Genomic DNA, 18,883 nt, shown 5'->3' with positions numbered 1-18,883 from the left:
TGGTCTCCATAAGCCCTACTTTAACCGGAGGGCCACAGTGTTTCTTGGGGTCTCCTGGAATCAGTGTCAATTAAGAACCAGTATCCAATAGACCCCAGAAAGTCTGATTGTTTCCTTTCCCCCAGTACACTCATGAAAGGCTGTAGGTCCCTCTGGGGAAGGACTGGAGAAAGGCTAACAGTAAAACCGTTAGGTATTTTATCAAGTCCTTCCTCAGGGAACCTGGCATCCCTACATTCAAGGGGTTCTGGGTCTGCAAACTGGCTCAAGTCTGGAAACTGATTCACGGGCCGAGATTGCCTTTTGCTACTATCATTGCAGCCTTTCTCTCATTTTAGGATTTTCCCACTTACACAGATCAAACAGAAATGCAGTAGGCTTCTTATCTATTTCATGCCTGGAAACACCATGATTGATTAGCCAAAACAAAAGGTCCATATAAGTCATGCCACCATAAAATTCACTTTGCCTGTGCTGCCCATTATGGGCCAGGCCATTATGAACATCGATTTGTCTGTGCTGCCCGTTATGATAACTACAATCATCTGCCTTTGGCAATGTGATGCAGTCGCCTCAGGGCCCAATTAAACCATTGCATTTAATTCACCCAGTTGAGCAGCAGTATCTCCAACCCTAAGGGCAGTCACAAGGAAAATGACGACAAGACTCTTCAAGTGTGCTGGTGCCCCTCTCACCATTTTGTGTCTTATAGGATCAGTGATGGACATGAGTTCTAGTCTTCCCATTGTGGAGGTTTTACACAGTGTACCAGAACTGATGTAAAGAGAGCTGGGTGTGGTGGCCTGCACTTGCAATCCCAGCTCCTGAGCCTTAAAATCCCTTCATCAACACTAACCCAAGGGATATCAGGCATCTGGGAATCAAAGCTTTGTGCCCGTAAGTCAGGTAAACATACTGAGTTATCTCAGCCCATAATTCAATTTCTTTAGAAAAGTATTTTACGGGGGCTGGAGAGATGGCTCAGCAGTTAAGAGCACTGGCTGCTCTTCCAGAGGACCCAGGTTTAATTCCCAGCACTCACATGGCAGCTCACAACTGTCTGTAACTCCGATTTCAGGGGATCCGACATTCTCACACAGACATACATACAGGCAAAACACCAATGCACAAAAAATAAAAATAAATTAAACAGAGGGTTGAAATTGAGTCCTGCATGCTGTGATGGGTCATAGTGGTTTATCTGGGAGGCTGAGGTGAGGAAAACCTTGTGTTTTCTGTTCGTTTACTTCGAGACTAACTGTGTAACCCCAGGATGGCCTTGAACATACTCTTCCCGCCTCTGCCTCCCAGGTGCTAGGGATACAGGTGTGTGCTACCGTGCTCAGTTGAATTGAGAATATTTAAAGGGAAAATAAAGGTTATACATGTTTTGAAAAAGAAACAGCAATTATCCATGGCTAGAATAATCAATAAGGATGGCGCCAGTCTAAGGTTGAATAGGGCATTGAAGAAATTCTTCATGTAACTAAGGTCGTGGTGGCCTTTGTGCAAAGCTGTGGTTTTAGATGCACCACGTCATGTAGCAGCTGTTAACCAGACTCATGTACACATCATAGCCCTCCCCCTTTGGCTTTCTACTTCTGCTTTGTTATGGATTTGGCATAAGTGACTCCATTTTGATTCTGACAATATTTACATAACAGACGTAATAAAACTAAGCCTTTGCTCTTTGCTTGCTTGCCCCTGCCCTGCTAGCACATCCATTCCTTCACTACCATTAGAGCCTACCTCTTCGGGATTCCAGCATATACAGAAGACCAGCTGAGACATCCAGCCTTGTGGACTGAGCAACTACTGGACTCTTGGACTTTCCATTCACTGTCACCCTTGTTGGATTACCTGGACCAGGGGAACTTAACTCAGCTTGTCAGGTTTAGTAGCAAATAATTTTTACCCCCTGTCTTATTCAGTGTTCTACTGCTGTGAAGAGACATCATGACCACTGCAACTCTTACAAAGGAAAACATTTAATTGAGGCTGGCTTACAGTTCAGAGGTTTTGTCCATTGTCATCACGGCAGGAAGCATGGTGGCGTGTAGGCAGACATGGTGCTGGAGAAGGAGGCAAGAGTTCTACATCTGGATTGGCAGGAAGAGAGAGTGAGACCCTGGGTCTGACTTGAGCATCAGAAACCTCAAAGCCTGCCGGGAGTGACACACTTCCTTCAACAAGGTCACACCTGCTCCAACAAGGCCACACCCCCTAATAGTGCCACTCCCTATGAGTCTAGGGGCCATTTTCATTCAAACCACCACAAGCTCTTTGCTTTTTAGTATGACCAGAACTCCCAGGTAAGTTCATCTTTTCTTTCTCTCCTTTTTTAAAAAAAATGTGCATGACCGCTTTGACTGCATGCATATACTTGTGCACCATATGTCATAAGAGGGCGTTGGATCCCCCTGGAACTGGAGATAGTTGTGAGCCATCATGTGAGTACTGGGAACCAGATCCCAGGTCCTTTGCAAGATCAGCCACTGCTCCAGCTCCAGGTGGGTCCATCTTGTGCATTTCCTGCTCCAGACTTGGAGCTACAATTTTTTTTTTTTTTCAGGAAAGATCAGGGATTTTAAAGTTTTTCTTTTCTTGTTCAGCATTTTAAAAGTGAAAGCTCTGGGCCAGATGTGATGGCTCATATCTGTAATCCCAGAAATTTGGCTGAGAAATGAACATTTAGAGGTGAAGGCCAGCCTGGACTACATATAAAAACCCTGTCTCAAAACACCAAAAACAAAATAAAACAAAGCAAACCAATAAATTAGCAAAGTGAAAAAAAAAAATCTCCCTTATTCCCAGCAGCCCCAGTTCTGTAGGACAGAGGGCATTCTTCGTGGTGGGGTGTGGGCCAGCCCTACTGTGTCCTGCCTTCCCCTTGTCAATACACTGAACTGTTGGCCATTTGCCAGACTAGCTGCTCACCCCTGATGTGGGGCTTTGTATACACTGGTTTCTCCTTGCATGACTTTCTTGTCCCTCTGACGCTGCAAACCTTGTCTCTTTGTTAGAACTAATGACAGGCCTGTCATCTGAGGGAGCTTGGCAATTTGCTGCAGGAGTCAAAACATATTGTTAAGAATTTATTAGTTAGCTTCCTTCCTTGAGGGCTGCACACACATCTGACACACGCATGCATAGGGGCTGCTTCCCAAGCTTGTCAACCTTGCTCTCATCTCCTGCTCTGGTCCCTGACAAAATGTATCACAGAGCTCTCTAGCTAATCATGAGACTCACTGAGCATCTACTATCAAATGTGCCTCATGTACACCATCTTATTACAGCCGCTGAATTGTCTTCATTATACAGAAGAGCAAAAGGAAGCTCGTGAAGGGGCTGCAGTTCCCATGGCTAGGGATTGGGCCCTGCCTGTATTTCCCCAGATCTGACTCCCAGAGCCTGGGATTTGCTGTCCGAGACCACGGCTGTCCAGAGCAGCGCCCAAGCGCACCTCGTGGCCTTCATTCACCATTGTTCCCCTAGCGCCTGGTACAGGCGGGACAGCAGCCCCGGGTGGGAGCCTGAAGCTCGAGGTGCCTTCCACGTTGCCTGCCCAGCTCCTGGCCCACGGTGTTCCACCCGAGCCTGAGCAGTGGAGGAACCCACGCGGACCCACGCGCGCCCCGGGTCCGCACCGCTCACGTGAGGGCCCCACCCGTCCCGCCCACTCCTCCACCGACCCCGCCCTGCCCCGCCCTCCGAACAGGCCCCGCCCAGTCCCCTTCCCGCCCCGCCCCCACTCCGTTCTCGACCGCGCTCGGGTCCACAGCTCTATGGGGAAAGCGGCCGCTCTGAGCCGAGGCGGCGGCTGCGCTGGCCGCTCCCGCGGGCTGTCGTCGCTGTTCACGGTTGTCCCCTGCCTGTCCTGCCACACGGCGGCGCCGGGCATGAGCTCGTCTACATCCGGCTCAGGGCCGGAGCCCAAGCCTCAGCTCCAGCCTGTGCAGGCACCAGAGCGGGAATTGCTGTCCGAACAGGTGTGCAAGCCAGTTTTTGAACCGGTGCCGAGATCTGAACCTGGGCCCCAGACGACGTCTGAGCCAGGGCCCTCGGGGGCTGGGCAGGAATCGGAGCTACAGGATTTATGGCTAGAGTCAGAGGCGGGCCCAAGAGTAGGGGCTGGGCCCTTCACCAAAATCTCATCGGAGGAGCTAACCTCACTGGGGTCAACTGTAGGGAACGCGCCCCTGGCCAAGCCCGAGCCCAGGTCGGTGTCAAAGCCCCAGCCGCTTCAGCGACCAGGACAGGCGAAGACTTCTGTCGGGAGTCCAGTTTCAGGGGCTGGTGTCCCAATGGTCGCACCACCTCTGGACAGCTACAAGGGCTGGCTCCTCAAGTGGACTAACTACCTGAAAGGCTACCAGCGCCGCTGGTTCGTGCTGGGCAATGGCCTGCTGTCCTACTACAGGTACGGAAGTGCCGGGGTGGGAGGTCTGAGGTTTGGAGGGTGGTGATGGCGGGCCTCGACTGTGGTGTGTCACCACAACCTTCTGAGATATTTGGAAGCATGAACTCCTGTAGAAGTAGTGCTTGGCAACTGCCAAGGGTGGATGGGACCTGTGGACATGGTCTCTGGCAAGCTTGACTTTAAAGGGTGAGTGGGGAGATGGAGTGGAGGAGTGAACTAGGTTCTTGGTTCCCCTCCTGTCTTGGTAGTTGTGGAGCCTGGGAGGATAGCCATAGCCAGCCTTATAAAGTCCTTGCTGTTTCTGGTTCACTGTGTTAGGAGTGGAAGGAGACAGTTACTAAACTCCACACTTAGGATCCTCTCTTGGGAAGGGCTGCTGTTCCCTCTTCAGGTGGTTACTCAGTTTGTTTCCTACCTTTGCTGGGACTAGCAGACCCACAGCTATTATCAGACACAGGGTGTGTGTGCCCTTTGGGAACCCAAGCTGATGTTCTGTGCAGAACGGACACTTCTACTGCAGAGATATGGCTAACACTACCCCCCACTAATGCTGGTTGGAAGTGGGAACTTCCCCAAGGCTTCCTTTCCTTTCACACTAGATATTTCCTGGGAGTTTAAGCGTCTCGATCTCAGGTCACTCTAGATCAGTGGTTCTCAAACTTGGTGGGATTGCTGCAACAATGTCTAGGCCTCTCTCTGAATCCCTCCTGCAGTAGACCTGAGGAAAGGGATGGCTTTTCTAAAAGCTCCTGAGGAAGGACTGTGATGCTGGTCCAGGGTCACACTCCAAGGAGCTCTCCTTCACTGTCGTGGACAGAGTTCCTGCTGGAGCTTGAGTTCCCCAAGTCACTTTGCTCTGACAATACTTCCGGTCCTTGCCACGGGGTTTAGACTGTTCTTCCCAGCCCTTTGGAGACCAAGTGCCTGGTTTAGTTAAGTGTGCTATGGCTGAGAATTGTTGCGCTCCACTGGTCAAATGTGGCCCTTGCACCAAGGTGGGGCGGTCATTGGCCATGCTTGCTTCCCTGTGGAGGGGAAAGTCAAGATGAGTCTGAATGTGTCCTACGCACGCAGTGTCTTGGTGTCCTTTGACCCCCTCAGCTGTGACCCAGAACACACTGTCCTTAGAGTTAGCATACCAACCAACAGGAGATCCTTTCCAGACGCGATTTTAATTTATCTTAACATACACTTCCGTCACGCAACTATTTTACCCAGATAGGCCAGGGCAGGGGCCCTCAGTGAATTGCTGAGTTACTTTTCGTTTGGAGGCAAGGGGCATCATGTCAGCTGTGGACCACACACTTCATTTTATGGTGCATTCATTCATTTCATCCCTCTAGCCAGGGTGTGAGGTAGCTTTTAATATCGTCTTATTGCACAAGTGGATATTCTGAGCCCCGAGAACATAGCTTTGCCATCTGGTCACCTGCCCAGAGATTCTTACTCAGGCCTCTTGGACGCAAAGCTCTTCAGTGATCTCACCCCTCGAGAACCAACTTGTCTGGAAGCTTGCTTACTGAAAAATGTTAGTTTTTAGAAAACTGCCCTGCAACATGAAGTAACACACGAGACAAGCCTGTTCCACGATTGTACCAATGCACAGTCACCCTGGATTCCGGCTTCCAGTACTGTCTGTGCTTGGTAGATGTGCTAAACTGTGGAGGTCAAAGTAGGGCGTATGACCTCGCCTCATGCTGGTTTGTTTTGTTTGCATTAGAAAAGTGAAGGCTCCCCATTCTGGCGTCTTCCCATGGCTTTGTATAGACAGTTGGCATTTGAAGGTAATCCTAGGATGCAGATTCTCTGGGCCACCAAGAAAAAAATTCTTACTGCTTGCTGACAAGGTTGTAGAGATGAACTCTGGTTTGGAGGAAGAAGGAAGTGAGAAAAAGTTTCTCTCTCTCTCTCTCTCTCTCTCTCTCTCTCTGTGTGTGTGTGTGTGTGTGTGTGTGTGTGTGTGTGTGTGTGTGTGTGTAAAGCCAGCTTCTGTCACTTCATTGGGCTGTTTCTAGAGTCCAGGTGGGCATAGTTGTTCTTGGCTCAGCTAGGGGGAATGAGTGATCTTGACATTTATCCATCTGTGCGTTCTTAGCGTCATGTAAAGTCTGCCGGGAAGGGGAAACTGAGGCTGAAGGAATGAGCGTTAGTAGCTTACCCACTGGCACCCTGCTCACAGTACGTGTCAAGATGGAGACTGTCCCTTGGAGAAGCTGGGTCAGCCGCTCTTCTGCTCCGCTGTCTGGAACTTTTCGGGTTCCTCCACAGCCTCTTGGCGTTTCCTGTGTGTGACACCACTCTACTGTCCCTCCTGGCCTGTTCTCTTTCTTTGAGACAGCCTCCCTGTGTAGCCCAGGCTGACCTTAAACTCTTGACCTTTGTGCCTCCCACTTGGCTAAAGAATGCATTCTAAAGAACTAGTTAGCTGCTGTTCAATTATTGGGTGAGGAGGAACTCACGCCTGCCCTGACACCCATGTGGAGGTCAGAGGAGACTGTCAGGAGATAATTCTCTCCTTCCACCATGTGGGTCCCGGGGGATTGACCTCAGGTCACCAGACTTAGCAGCAGGTACCTTCACCTACTGAGCCCTCTTGCTGGTCCTGTTTAGCTGCTTTTAAAACATTACGTATTTAGAATTATTTTATGTATGAATGTTTTACCTGCATATATGTCTATTCACCATATGTTTGCCTGGTACCCTTGGAGGTCAGAAGGGGGCATCAGATCACCTGGAACTGGAGTGACAGATGGTTGTGAACCACCATGTGGGTGCTGGGAATTGAACCCGGGTCCTTTGCAAGACCAGCCAGTGCAGCCTGGCTCTTAACACTGCAACTAAACCCTCATATAAAGGAGGAGGGGAAGCATCCCATGAAATTAAAATAAAACCAGTTTTCCTCTAACTGTAAAATAAAAGCACCCATACTCCTGCAGTTAATCCTGACAATTACCTTTATTCTTCGTGCTTTAAACCTGACTCGTGCTGCAAAACCAAACAAAACCAGAGGCCATTGCTTTTAAATGTTCCACAGCAACCCAGATGATGAGCTAGCCTTTGCTCATGCTTCGTAGCAGTGAATCAGGACAAGACAGATTTGCTAATGTGCGTTTCATCGCCAACAGACTGAAGCTGCCCGGTCTTTTATTTTGAACTGTTTCTAAGAGAGTGTTTATTGAACGCAAACAAAGAAGGCGGCAGTCTCAGAGAACAGAAGTGGCACACGCTTGGTCAGACCGACTTACGTGTTACTCACAGTGTGGAGCCTGGTCCATGCTCCTGCTTCTACAGTTTGGGCTGTGTTGGCCTTCCACTGCTCCATCCATCGCCTGCTGAGTAATCATCTGTATCAGGAGCCCTTCACAAAGGGCCCAATAATAGCACTGTGTAGATCTTCAGGGCTGGGGATCACTTACCTTTCAAAACATCTAAGTGTATTCTTCCCAATTTAGCTAAATTAGTGTGCCAATTTATGGCCACAAAATACGCTTCAGGTGCCTCTATTGGGTATTCTGAAAGGAAGAGTTCATCTTCAAAAGTCTCTGAGGGAATCCTGGGGACCAGCAATGACCATATGAAAATAAGGGGTGCTGCTCTCCCCAGGCTTGACGTAGTGCCAAGGACTGGTTCCATCAGCAAATGTTGGCTCTCCCCAGGGTCCTGTGAGGCAGCCTGGCCATCCTGATAGTCTGGGGTTTTTTTTTGCCTCACAGTGCCTAGGCCAACAGATGGATGCGGTGACATTCATGCTACCAGGAGTCAAAGGATGCTGCTTGTAAATACTGTCACATGTAAGCAGCATTTCTGGGAGGTGTGGTCACTGTACACAGTCCTCTCCAACAATGTGGTAAGACATAGTAAGATGGAGGGTGAGATGTTCTCCATTGCCTGGAGTTATGTGTCTGTTCAGACGCCACCCAGGAATACAGTTTCACATTCCAGTTCTGCAGCTAGTTCCCATTTTAAGCATTTTATTCCTAGCTCTTGTCTCACAGAGAACATTTAATTACATGAAATTAGAGAAGAATTCATACTGATACAGAATTTTCAAAGGTATTTATCCCCACAAGTCATTATAGAGAACTAAAATTCCCAACACGACCTTTCTCACATTAAGGAAACTGATAAGGTGAGGCAGGATTCTGTGTTGTGTGCCAGTTGCTTGTTTGGTCTCATAAATGACATTTGTTTCTCAGGGGGTGATTTCAGACAGAAACATTTTAAAAATGTTTTTATTGCCCATTCTGATCTGCGCTCAGTGAGGGGCTAAGCCAGTTAACAAGGAGGACCTTAGCCTAGAACCTGGAGGAAAAAGACAGTGGCCAAGCGAGAGTAAAACTTAAAATCCTCTGCTGAAGACCATTGCACATTTGAGGAGCTGGACCCGTTTCAGGGTGGGGGCCAGGTAACAAAGATGGCTCCCCTCTTGGTCCCTAGATGGATTATTTATCTCTACTGTGAGCTCAGCATTCCAGAGCCAACCTTGTGGAGGCTGGGTCCCAAGAAAAGGTGTTGTTTTTGATGTCACTTCATTAATACCTAATTGATGAAGGGGGGAAACAAAAGCCGTCCGCAGCAAAATGCCTCTGAAAACGTGAAGCGGAGCCGCATGTCTGTGGGGTGAGGCCCTGAGGCCCCCCGGGAGGTAGGCCGATCATATTAGTTAGGCTTGACTTTGAAATGCGGAGTGTTTCATGTGTTAAGAGGCTGGAAGGGAACACACAGACCTGAATGTGTGATAACGATGATGAGAGTTGTTGCCAAGCGTGATAAGTAGACCAGGAGGGGTTGGAGATATGCTGAGCACGCTGACGTTTTTAATGAGTTCTGCTGACATGAACTGTAATTTCCCCCATGAAACCTCCTCTGAACTTTCCTCTTTCCATGAAGAGCTGAAAACCTGAGTCATGCTTGTTGCCTCCTCCTGCCTCATTCCATACCAGATGGAATTTAGAAGCCCGTGTGTCTTTCCTGTAGTCCCCATCTCTGTCCTGACGCCACATCGTAGCTTTGGTCTGCTTTCTGCTTAACTAGTGCCCTGGCTTCCAGCCACGGTCCTGGTCAGGGCCTCCCTGCTATGGTGCAGGCTCCCCTGAGCCAGTGGCCCTGGGGTTGTAGAAGGAAGCACATCCCTGCACTGAACCCCTCTGAAATGCCTGTGATGGCTTCTGGCAACACCAACAAACAAGGCTTCCTTCTCTAGGAACTTACAGGGTGTGTCTGTGGGCATCTCGAGACAACTCTGTGCCATGAGGACACCGTGGGCAAGCTCTGCATCGTCTTTCTGGCATGCGTGGTGCTTTGCCACCATAATTGTATCTATAGCTCGGTTAGTCTGTGAGTGGCTGAGGGAATAAATGAATGAATGAGAGGTGCCTGTGAATTGATGGGTTTGAAACAAAAAGCAAGTGTGCTTCTTAGTTTGTTTTCTATGTAAAACCTTGTTTATTGAAATAAGATTGGGCATATACTGTGGAGCAGGCAGGCTTAAGCCAGAAGTGCTGGAAAAGTGACAGAAACACAGATATAATATGTCAACAGGCTCAAATGTGTTGTGATGAGTGATTTGGTGAATTTACAGCTCATTTTTGTGTGGTTCATTGTTTTAGAGAATATTTTATTTGTGTGTGTGTGTGTGTGTGTGTGTGTGTGTGTGTGTGTGTGTGTGTGTGTGCGCGCGCAGGTGCCTGTGGAGGCCAGAAGAAGTGTCAGATCACCTGCAGCTGAAGTTACAGACAATTGTGAGCCTGATGTGGGTGCTGGGAGCTGAACTCTGATCCTTTTCAAGAGTAGTGAGTGCTCTTAACCACTGAGCCCCCTCTGCAGTCCCTGGCCCATTGGTATTTCTGTAGAGTTGTGTTTAATATAGTCTGCATGCACAAGGGTGACTTGTCACTTTGTGAAGTTGGTTGTGGATAAAGGAATGAAAAGCAAAAATAAAGTTTTTTTTCAAGGATGTTTCTGCCAAGCTTGTAGCTCTTTAAATTAGCCGTGTGGGCCTGTTTGCCTTCTGTGTGTTACACATGAGAGACTCCATGGGAAGCAGACCACAGGCAGAGATGAGGCCTCTACCCTCCATTGCTCTTGGATAACAGGGCTGTCCTTTCATCTGTGAGGTCTTCTCCAGTAAAGGAGCATGGCTTTGCCTTCCACGGTGCAGCTCAGGAGCAACACCAGGACCTGACCCTGCAGATGTCTCCCCAACTCCTATCCTCACTGGGCTCTTGGGTCCAAGTCTAACCCCGAGATGGATGCACTGTTAGGAGGACTCAGTAAGATGTGGCATACAGTTAGCCTTACAATAAAACTATCAGATCAGGAAAAAATGGGGGAAGGACACATGGGGTGAACTCCAGGGAATGCACACCCATGGTGCCAGCTTCTAGGGGACTGACTCAGTGGAGTCACACAAGACACAGCCAATTCTCCAGTAATACTTGACAACATGTGTGAAATATTGCCACCACAGGGGGCTTGTTTCTTAGCCCAAGCTTTTGCTGTAGGATGATCTATGGAAGCACCCTATCCAGCATGTGCCTAAATCCCAGATTCCTGTAAGGAGAGCAGATCTCCAACATATACAAGATTGTATATAGACAGTGTCAACATAAACCACATTGGACAGTCAGCCTGAGCATCATTGTCAACATAAACTACATTGTATTGTCAACATACACCAGATTGTATAGGCAGTGTGAGCATCACTGTCAACATAAACCACATTGTATAGTCAGCCTGAGCATTATCGTCAACATACACCACATTGGACAGTCAGCCTGAGCATCATTGTCAACATAAACCACATTGTATAGACAGTGTGAGCATCACTGTCAACATAAACCACATTGGACAGTCAGCCTGAGCATCATCGTCAACATAAACCACATTGGACAGTCAGCCTGAGCATGATCTTCAACTAAGGAATGGCAGGAAGCACCCCAAAATCCAAAGCTCCCAGACTCCAATCCAGGACTAGTCCTAGAAGCAGGCCCTTGGCAGGATAGCAGCCTCAAGTCTGTGTGTGAATCTTGCTCCTCCTCCTTGCAGACCCCAGTGATGCCGGTCATGGGTGAGGGTTAACCCTCACTCTGCTTCAAGGACAGTGAATGCTCCCTCTTGGCTTTGAGTGATGGGGTGTCCTCTTGTTTCTGACCAGATCAAGCCATATGCCAGCTGTATTAGTGACTCTTCTATTTATATGACCAAAGCAACTTATGGAAGGATTTATTTTGACTTACGGTTCTAGAAGGAGACTCCATACTCTGTGTGTGTGTGTGTGTGTGTGTGTGTGTGTGTGTGTGTGTGTGTGTGTGTGTGTGTACATGGAGACAGCATAGCCGCAGAAGTGGGATGCTGGCTCATCACAACTTTCTCTATACATAGGAACTGGAAAGAGCAAACTGAAACTGGAGTGAGGCTATAAACTTTCAAGTGACATATCCTTCAGCCAGACTCCTTGTCCTAAAAATTCCACAACTTCCCAAGGCAGTCTCACCAACTGGGGACCCAGTGTTCAAATACATGAGCCTATGGGGGCCATTTCTCATCCCCCACACCAACCTTCCAGGGTCCGTATATGATCTAGTCTGTAGCTCTGTGTCTGCCCCTCCCCCCTTCCAAAAAAACCCAAGGAAGGGTAAGCAGGAGGGAGGGAAAGATGGAGGGAGGGGGCGAGAAAGAGGGAGTAAAGAATGTGAGGTCCCTAGGACGAGGTCAGTGCCTGTTGATCTCCAGGGGAAAAACCGCAGTGTAAACTGCTGCTCTGGAAACTGACGTGAGGAAACAGCGCCGCACTGAACGGGCAGCTTGGTGTGTCCTAAATCACACACCAGATGTCACCACACAGGGATGTGGCTTCAGGAGTCTCTGAGTCACACTGGCTCTTTTTCTTTTATATGCGATGCCTCCCCATGTCTCCATTAAAGCAAAACCAAACAAAAACATAAAAACAAAACCACTCTGTGAATTCTGATCACTTAGCAATGCTTCACTCCTCCGGGCTCCTCCAGGGCCACACCTCTGCATGTCTCATACCAGTTTGACTCCTACCATTTGACTGCGTTGCTGGGCCACTGCCTGAAACCAAGAAAGGGGCAGATGGCCTTGCAGAGCTGGCATGGGACACTGCCACATTGTGTTGTCCTTCAATGGCGCTGTGGGCGCTGCTCTGATATGGGGTTTGGCTTCCCCGAGATCACCAGGTACATACAGCACTCACTGCCCTTGTCAGCTGCCTCCCTCCAACTCCTCCTGGGCCTGTCTTGCCTCAGTGCCCGCTCCACAACCACATGCCTTTTATTATTCTCCAGGAACTTCACAGAAGTCATTGCCTAAGATGGAGGGTGCTCAGTCATTGATGACAGAATCTTGACCTGACAGGAATACCAGGGTCATCTGAATGTTCCTAGGTTGGATCTACTCGGTTCCTCAGGGATGATCTGGAGGAACCATGCTCTGGATGCCCTTCCGTGTAGTGGCATTTCTCCATGCACACTGTTAGCTAGGTGTGGGCTTCCTCTGGGATGTATTGGTCTTAGTAGACTCTCAAATGTCAGAAAAGTGTTTTATGGAGAACACACTTCATGGGCTAGCAGACCACTTAACAATAGAGTGTGTGTGCTGTGGATATCGCTCGATATAAATAAAGCACTGATTGGCCAGGGACCAGGCAGGAAGTATAGGCGGGACAAGGAGAGAGGAGAATTGAGGAAGGAAGGAGGGACCGGCTGGAGCCGCCGCCAGGACAAGGAAGATGTAAAGTACCGGTAAGCCACGAGCCACGTGGCAAAGTAAAGATTAATAGAAATGGGCTGAATATAAGAGTGAGAGCTAGACAATGATAGGCCTGAGCTAATGGCCAAGCAGTTTAAATAATGTAAGAGTCCGTGTGTTTATTTTATAAGTGGGCTCTGGGACTGGCGGGACTTGGCGGTGGGAGCTGGAGAAAAATTCTCCAGCTACATGTGTGCTTAGCATGTGTGATGCCCTGGGTTTGGTCTCCAGCATAAAAAGCAATCAAGCAAGAAAAAAAATGCTTTGTAATATTGATCTCTTCTATGCCATAGAGACCCAGGAGATAGGGAGGTGGCTCAGTCAGGAAAGTGCTTTTTTGTAAGCAGGAGGATCTGAGTTTGATTCCCAGAATCCCCACTTTAAAAAATCTAGACATGGGGCTGGAGAGATGGCTTAGCGGTTAAGAGCACTGGCTGCTCTACCAGAGGTCCTCGGTTCAATTCCCAGCACCCACATGGCAGCTTGAAACGGTCTGTAACTCCAATTCTAGGGGATCTGACACAGCAAAACACCAATGCACATAAAATAAAAAACACAAATAAATAAAGTTAAAAAAAATCTGGACATGGTGACACGGGCTTGTAATTCAGTACTAGGGAGGCATAGACAGGTCCTCAGGGCTCCCGAGCCAGATTGCCTGGGCTGTTTGATGAACTCCAGGTCAGCCAACGAGAAAGATCTTGCACCCCCAGGATTAGATGACAGCACCTGAGGAATGACAGCTAAAGTTGACCTCTTGCCTTTACATGCATGTGCACATCCATGCATGTGCATGGATGTGCACCCATACTAACACGGCAGGGGAGGGAAGTGGGGAGAAGGAAAGAGAGAAAAGAAGTCAGCATTCAGTCTGGACCATTGCAGTAGCCCAGGGGACCATTGCAGTAGCCCAGGGGACCATTGCAGTACCCCAGGGGGACCATTGCAGTAGCCCAGGGGGGCATTATGGAGTTTCTGGGGGAATCAGGTACATCATCTGGGAGAGGAGAGGTTCAGGATGAAGACGGGTCCAGGATGTAAGAGAGGGGTTCAGGATGGAAGGGAAGGGTCCAGGGTGGAGGGAGATAGGTCCAGGATAGAGGTGGAGGGTCCAGGGTGGAGGGGGTGGGATCCTGGATGGAGTGTAGGGGTCCGTCAGGAATCGGGGAGAAGGATCTGGGGTGTGTTTGTTGTACAGAAGGGCACCTGAGCCCTCCTGCTTCCTCATCAGTAAGGCCGAACCCTTGACAGAGAGAAGGAGGTAGGTTCTTTTGCTCAAGGTTTGGTTGTCAGTGAATCACAGGGCATGCAGGCGGAGAACAGTTCACGACATGGTAGGCAGGAAGGAGAGGAAAAGGGCTCCCCAGGTGACCTTCTTCCTCCACAGATTTTGGTTCCCAGTAAAGCCATCATGCTATGATGCATCATGGGACTCAACTGCGAGGTGAAGCCTGCGGAGGTGGCATTTTGCTTTGACTTTTGTACTTCATGGCTTACAAGAACCTTTGAAAAGTGGAAGAGCAGAGGTTCTAAATCTTCCCTCTTTTACTCAGGGGTTGGTCTGAATTTAAGGCCTTTGGCTTTTCGAAGAAAACTTCAGTGCATTACACAAAAATTTGGACTGAACCAGCCCCCCCACCCCCTGTACGTCCCTCCTTGTACTACATTAGATTTTAATAAGGACCAGATCTGAGCAGTCATCATAATGGTGTCCATGGTGCTTATGCATGCGTTACTCCTATTTGATGACAACCCAGAGAGAAAGGAGTGTAACCTGTGGTTATAGACGGGAAAGCTGGCACAGTTCCCAGTGCAGCAGCCCTGGAAGTGGGCGTCTGAGCTGAGATCCGAGCCCAGTGTTCCGTGGTGCACACCCCTGCTCAGAGCCTCCCCTTACTGTTGGAGGCAGCACGTTTCCATCCGCTGCCAAGCCTGCGCCCCCAGACTTCCCTTGCTTTAGGCACTGCCCTGTTTGCCTTGGAGATCTGTGTGCACAGCCTCAAGGTGGCCTGGGAGCCTTGGGGACCCTCCTTTCTCTCTTTGCTCCTGTGGGTCCCCTTTATTCAGGAGCCTTCACCCCCAGCTTCACTGGTTTGTTCAGGGCTGGGCTCCGTGTAACTGAAAGTGGGGATGCTGGTTCTGGAGGCCTCATGGGAGACTCGCGTTGCTCCTCTGCGGTCAGATACTCACCAGACACTTCAGTGGTCTGCAAGGGCAGGCTTGTCTGTCGTCTGTTGTCTGGGAGAGCAGCTGGTGCAGTGGAGCATGCCCGTAATCTTAGCACTTAGGGGCGAGGGAGTGGAACCATGAGTTTGCCTCAGAAAAACAAGGGTCCGGGTTGTGGCTCACTGGTAAGGTGCTTGCTTCCCTGGGCCCAATCTTCAGCACCACAACATAAGGCTTACTATCTCAGTTCATTCTATTTTAATCTTGTTTTTAAAGAGAAGAGTCTTGCCATGTTCTCAAAACTGGCCTTGTATGCCAGGGTGCATGCAATCCTCCTGCCTCAGTCTCCTGAGAGGCTGTGACTGCAGGAATATGCCTGTGTTCCCAGCCTTATCTCGGTTATTATTATTTTAGATTATTTTATTTTGTGTGTATGAGTATTCTGCCTGCATGTTTATCTGTGCACACGTGCCTGCAGTACCTGTAGGGGCCAGAAGAGGGCGTCAGTTCCCCGGGAACTGGAGTTACAGTTGTGAGCTGCCAAGAGAGTTCTGGGAGCCAAACGCAGGACCTTTGGAAGAGCAGCCAGTGCCCTTGACCTCCGAGCCATCTCTCCAGCCTCCTTTATCTCCGTTATTTTGAAGTGTGCAGATCAGTAGTGTTGACTGCCATCACACTGCCTGTGATCTCCAGAGTTTTCCTATCGTGCAAGTCTGAAGTCTGTGCTCACAGAAACAGCTCCTCCCCTTTCCCTGTCCTCAGGCCCTTCAGGTTTCATGGATTTGACTATTTTGGCTGTTTTGTAAAAACGGAATCATAAAGTCTTTGTCCTTTTGTAGCCGGCTTATTTTACTCAGCATGTTTTGAAGTTCACCCTTATAGCATCTTTTTAAAGTAATAAATACTCCATTGTAAGAATGTAGCACACTTTGTTTATGCTTTGGTTGTGGACACTTGGTGTGCTGGGCAGTGTTTGTTTGTTTGGTCAGCTTGACACAAGCTAGGGTCATCTGGGAAGAGGGACCTTCACTGAAAAAATGCTTCCGTCAGATTGGCCTGTAGGAGTTGGTATGGCTATTTTTTTTCTTTCTTTCTTTTTTTTTTTTTTTTAAATTAATGAGTGATGTGGAAGGGCCCAGTCCACTGTGGATGGTGCCATTCCTGGGCAGGTGGTTGTGGGTTGTATAAGAAATCTGACAAAGCAAGCCATGGGGAACAGGCTGATGAGCAGCGTCCCTTCATGGTTCCCCTTCAGTTCCTGCTTCCGTGTCCCTGTCCCCGACTTCCTTCATGATGGACTGTGAGCTGAAATGAACCCATTTCTGGCCAAGTTGTTTTAGCCATGGGGTTTGTCGTAGCACCAGAAACCTAACGAGGGCACACAAGCTGCTTTCCTCTCCTGGAGACTGTGGAGGTGATGTGCTGAGCAGCTGTGATGATATCCCAAGACCAGTCAAGCCCTTTGGTTCTCGTCCATCACCAGAAGCAGGATTGCTGGCTTATATGGTTGTTCATCTCTCTCTCTCTCTCTCTCTCTCTCTCTCTCTCTCTCTCTCTCTCTCTCTCTCGTTTTTCTTTCTTTCTTTCTTTTTTTTTTTCAAGAAAGGATTTCTCTATGTAACAGTCCTGACTGTCCTGGAACCTGCTTTGTAGACCAGGCTGGCCTCAAACTCACAGAAGATCCACCTGCCTCTGCTTCTCAAATGCTGGGATTAAAGGTGCACGCATCACCACCACCCGACCCATTTTTCAGTTTTTGAGGAATTTCCACCCATACTGGTTTCCACAGCAATTATACCATTTTATATTCCTACCTAAAGCCTTCGAATTTTCCACATCCTTGCCAACACTTGTTATTTTATTTTCTAGGTTTTTTCCTCCTTATTTGCTTCTCTCTCTCTCTCTCTCTCTCTCTCTCTCTCTCTCTCTCTCTCTCGATTTAATTTTTTTTAAAAGATTTATTTATTTATTATGTATACAGTGTTCTGTCTGCACATATCCCTGCAGGCCAGAAGAGGGCACCAGATCTCATTACAGATGGTTGTGAGCCACCATGTGGTTGCTGGGAATTGAACTCAGGACCTCTGGAAGAGCAGTCAGTGCTCTTAACCGCTGAGCCATCTCTCCAGCCCCTCGATTTAATTTTTAATTATTTGTCTCTGTGTATCTCTATGTGTGGGTATGTGCACATGTGTGCAGGTGTCCATAGACCAGAACAGGGTGTTGGAGCCCCTGGAGCTGGAGTTACAGGTAGTTGTGTTTGATGTTGGTGCTGGGAGCTTAACTCTGCAAGTGCTCATGATTGCCGAGCCACCTCTCCAGCCCCAGCTTGCCTGTTTCTGATGCCAGTGTGGGGTGGTATGTCACTGTGGTTTTAATTTGCATCCTCTGGTGATTAGTGACATTGAGGACCTTTTCGTACACTTATTGATAATTTCTATATAATTTTAGAGAAATACATATATTGTATCCTTTTTATTTGTGTGTGGCGCTTGAACTCAGGGCAATGCTGTACCATAGATCTACCTCCTTGGCTTCTTACATACATTCACATACACACACACACATACACACACACACACACACACACACACACACACACACACACACGTGCGCGTGGACAGGTGCACACTCACACACACATATGCACAGGTACACACTCATGCACACACACATATGCACAGGTGCACACTCATGCACACACACATACACAGGTGCACACTCATGCACTCACATATGCATAGGCGCACACATACGCACAGGTGCACACTCATGAACACACACATGCACAGGTGCACACATACACACACATGCACAGGTGCACACTCATGCACTCACATACGCATAGGTGCACACACATGCACTGGTGTACACTCATACACACACAAATGCACACTCATATGCACAGGTACACACACACACACACACACACACACACACACACACACACACACATACACACACACGGTTTTAAATTCAGGGACCGAGTCTCACTAAGTTGCCCAGCCTGACCTCACACTTGCTGTATAGTCAGTCGGTCAGACCTTGACTTATGACCCTCTTGTCTCGGCCCCCTGAGTAGCTGGGATTACAAGCCTGTGCCACCAGGCCTAACCTTTTTGCTCAGTCTTAAAATCAGTTGTTTGTTGTTGTTGACGTGTAGGACGGCAGCGTCTGTCGGCTGTGTGGTCTGAAGGTGTCTCCTTCCTTCTTTAGTGGTGGTCTCTGCAGTTCTCATGCGCCGTAGTCTATCCGCTGCTTCCCTTTGCTGCCTCTGGGTTCGCCCTGGAAAAGCCAAGTCTCAAGCCAGTGCTTTCCCCCTGCATTTTCCTCTAAGAATTTTAGAGTTTTAGATCTTAAATTTAGAGTTTTATTCTATTTGGAGTTGACAAACCTTTTTTTGGAAGCCTTCGGATTGAAATACAGGGCCTCAAGCTTATGCTGTCTCCCTGAGCCACACCCTGCAGGTGATCAGATAAGGCTGCAGACCCTCCCCCACCATGGGGTGTCCAGTGGTTCAGCCCT

General features: G+C 48.7%; 1 protein-coding gene across 2 annotated transcripts in view; it reads left to right on the top strand.

Annotated features, from left to right (window-relative positions):
• The first annotated feature begins 3,743 nt into the window (after positions 1-3,743).
• Positions 3,744-18,883, top strand: part of Osbp2 (oxysterol binding protein 2) — a 163,196-nt gene continuing 148,056 nt past the window's right edge. Inside the window, exon 1 of one of the 2 annotated variants that reach the window (XM_052736331.1) lies at positions 3,744-4,420. In XM_052736331.1, coding sequence (XP_052592291.1) covers positions 3,786-4,420 — 635 coding nt within the window. In that variant the 5' untranslated portion in view covers positions 3,744-3,785. The remainder of the gene's footprint in view (positions 4,421-18,883) is intronic. The other variant, XM_052736332.1, reaches the window with a different exon arrangement.

The sequence above is a fragment of the Peromyscus californicus genome, unplaced genomic scaffold, assembly GCF_007827085.1.
Source record: "Peromyscus californicus insignis strain IS unplaced genomic scaffold, ASM782708v3 Scaffold_13__1_contigs__length_99412109, whole genome shotgun sequence".
In the NCBI taxonomy this organism is placed as follows: Eukaryota; Metazoa; Chordata; class Mammalia; order Rodentia; family Cricetidae; genus Peromyscus; species Peromyscus californicus.
The sequence above is the reverse complement of the archived record's forward strand: the minus strand, read 5'-3'. Positions and strand labels throughout refer to the sequence as shown.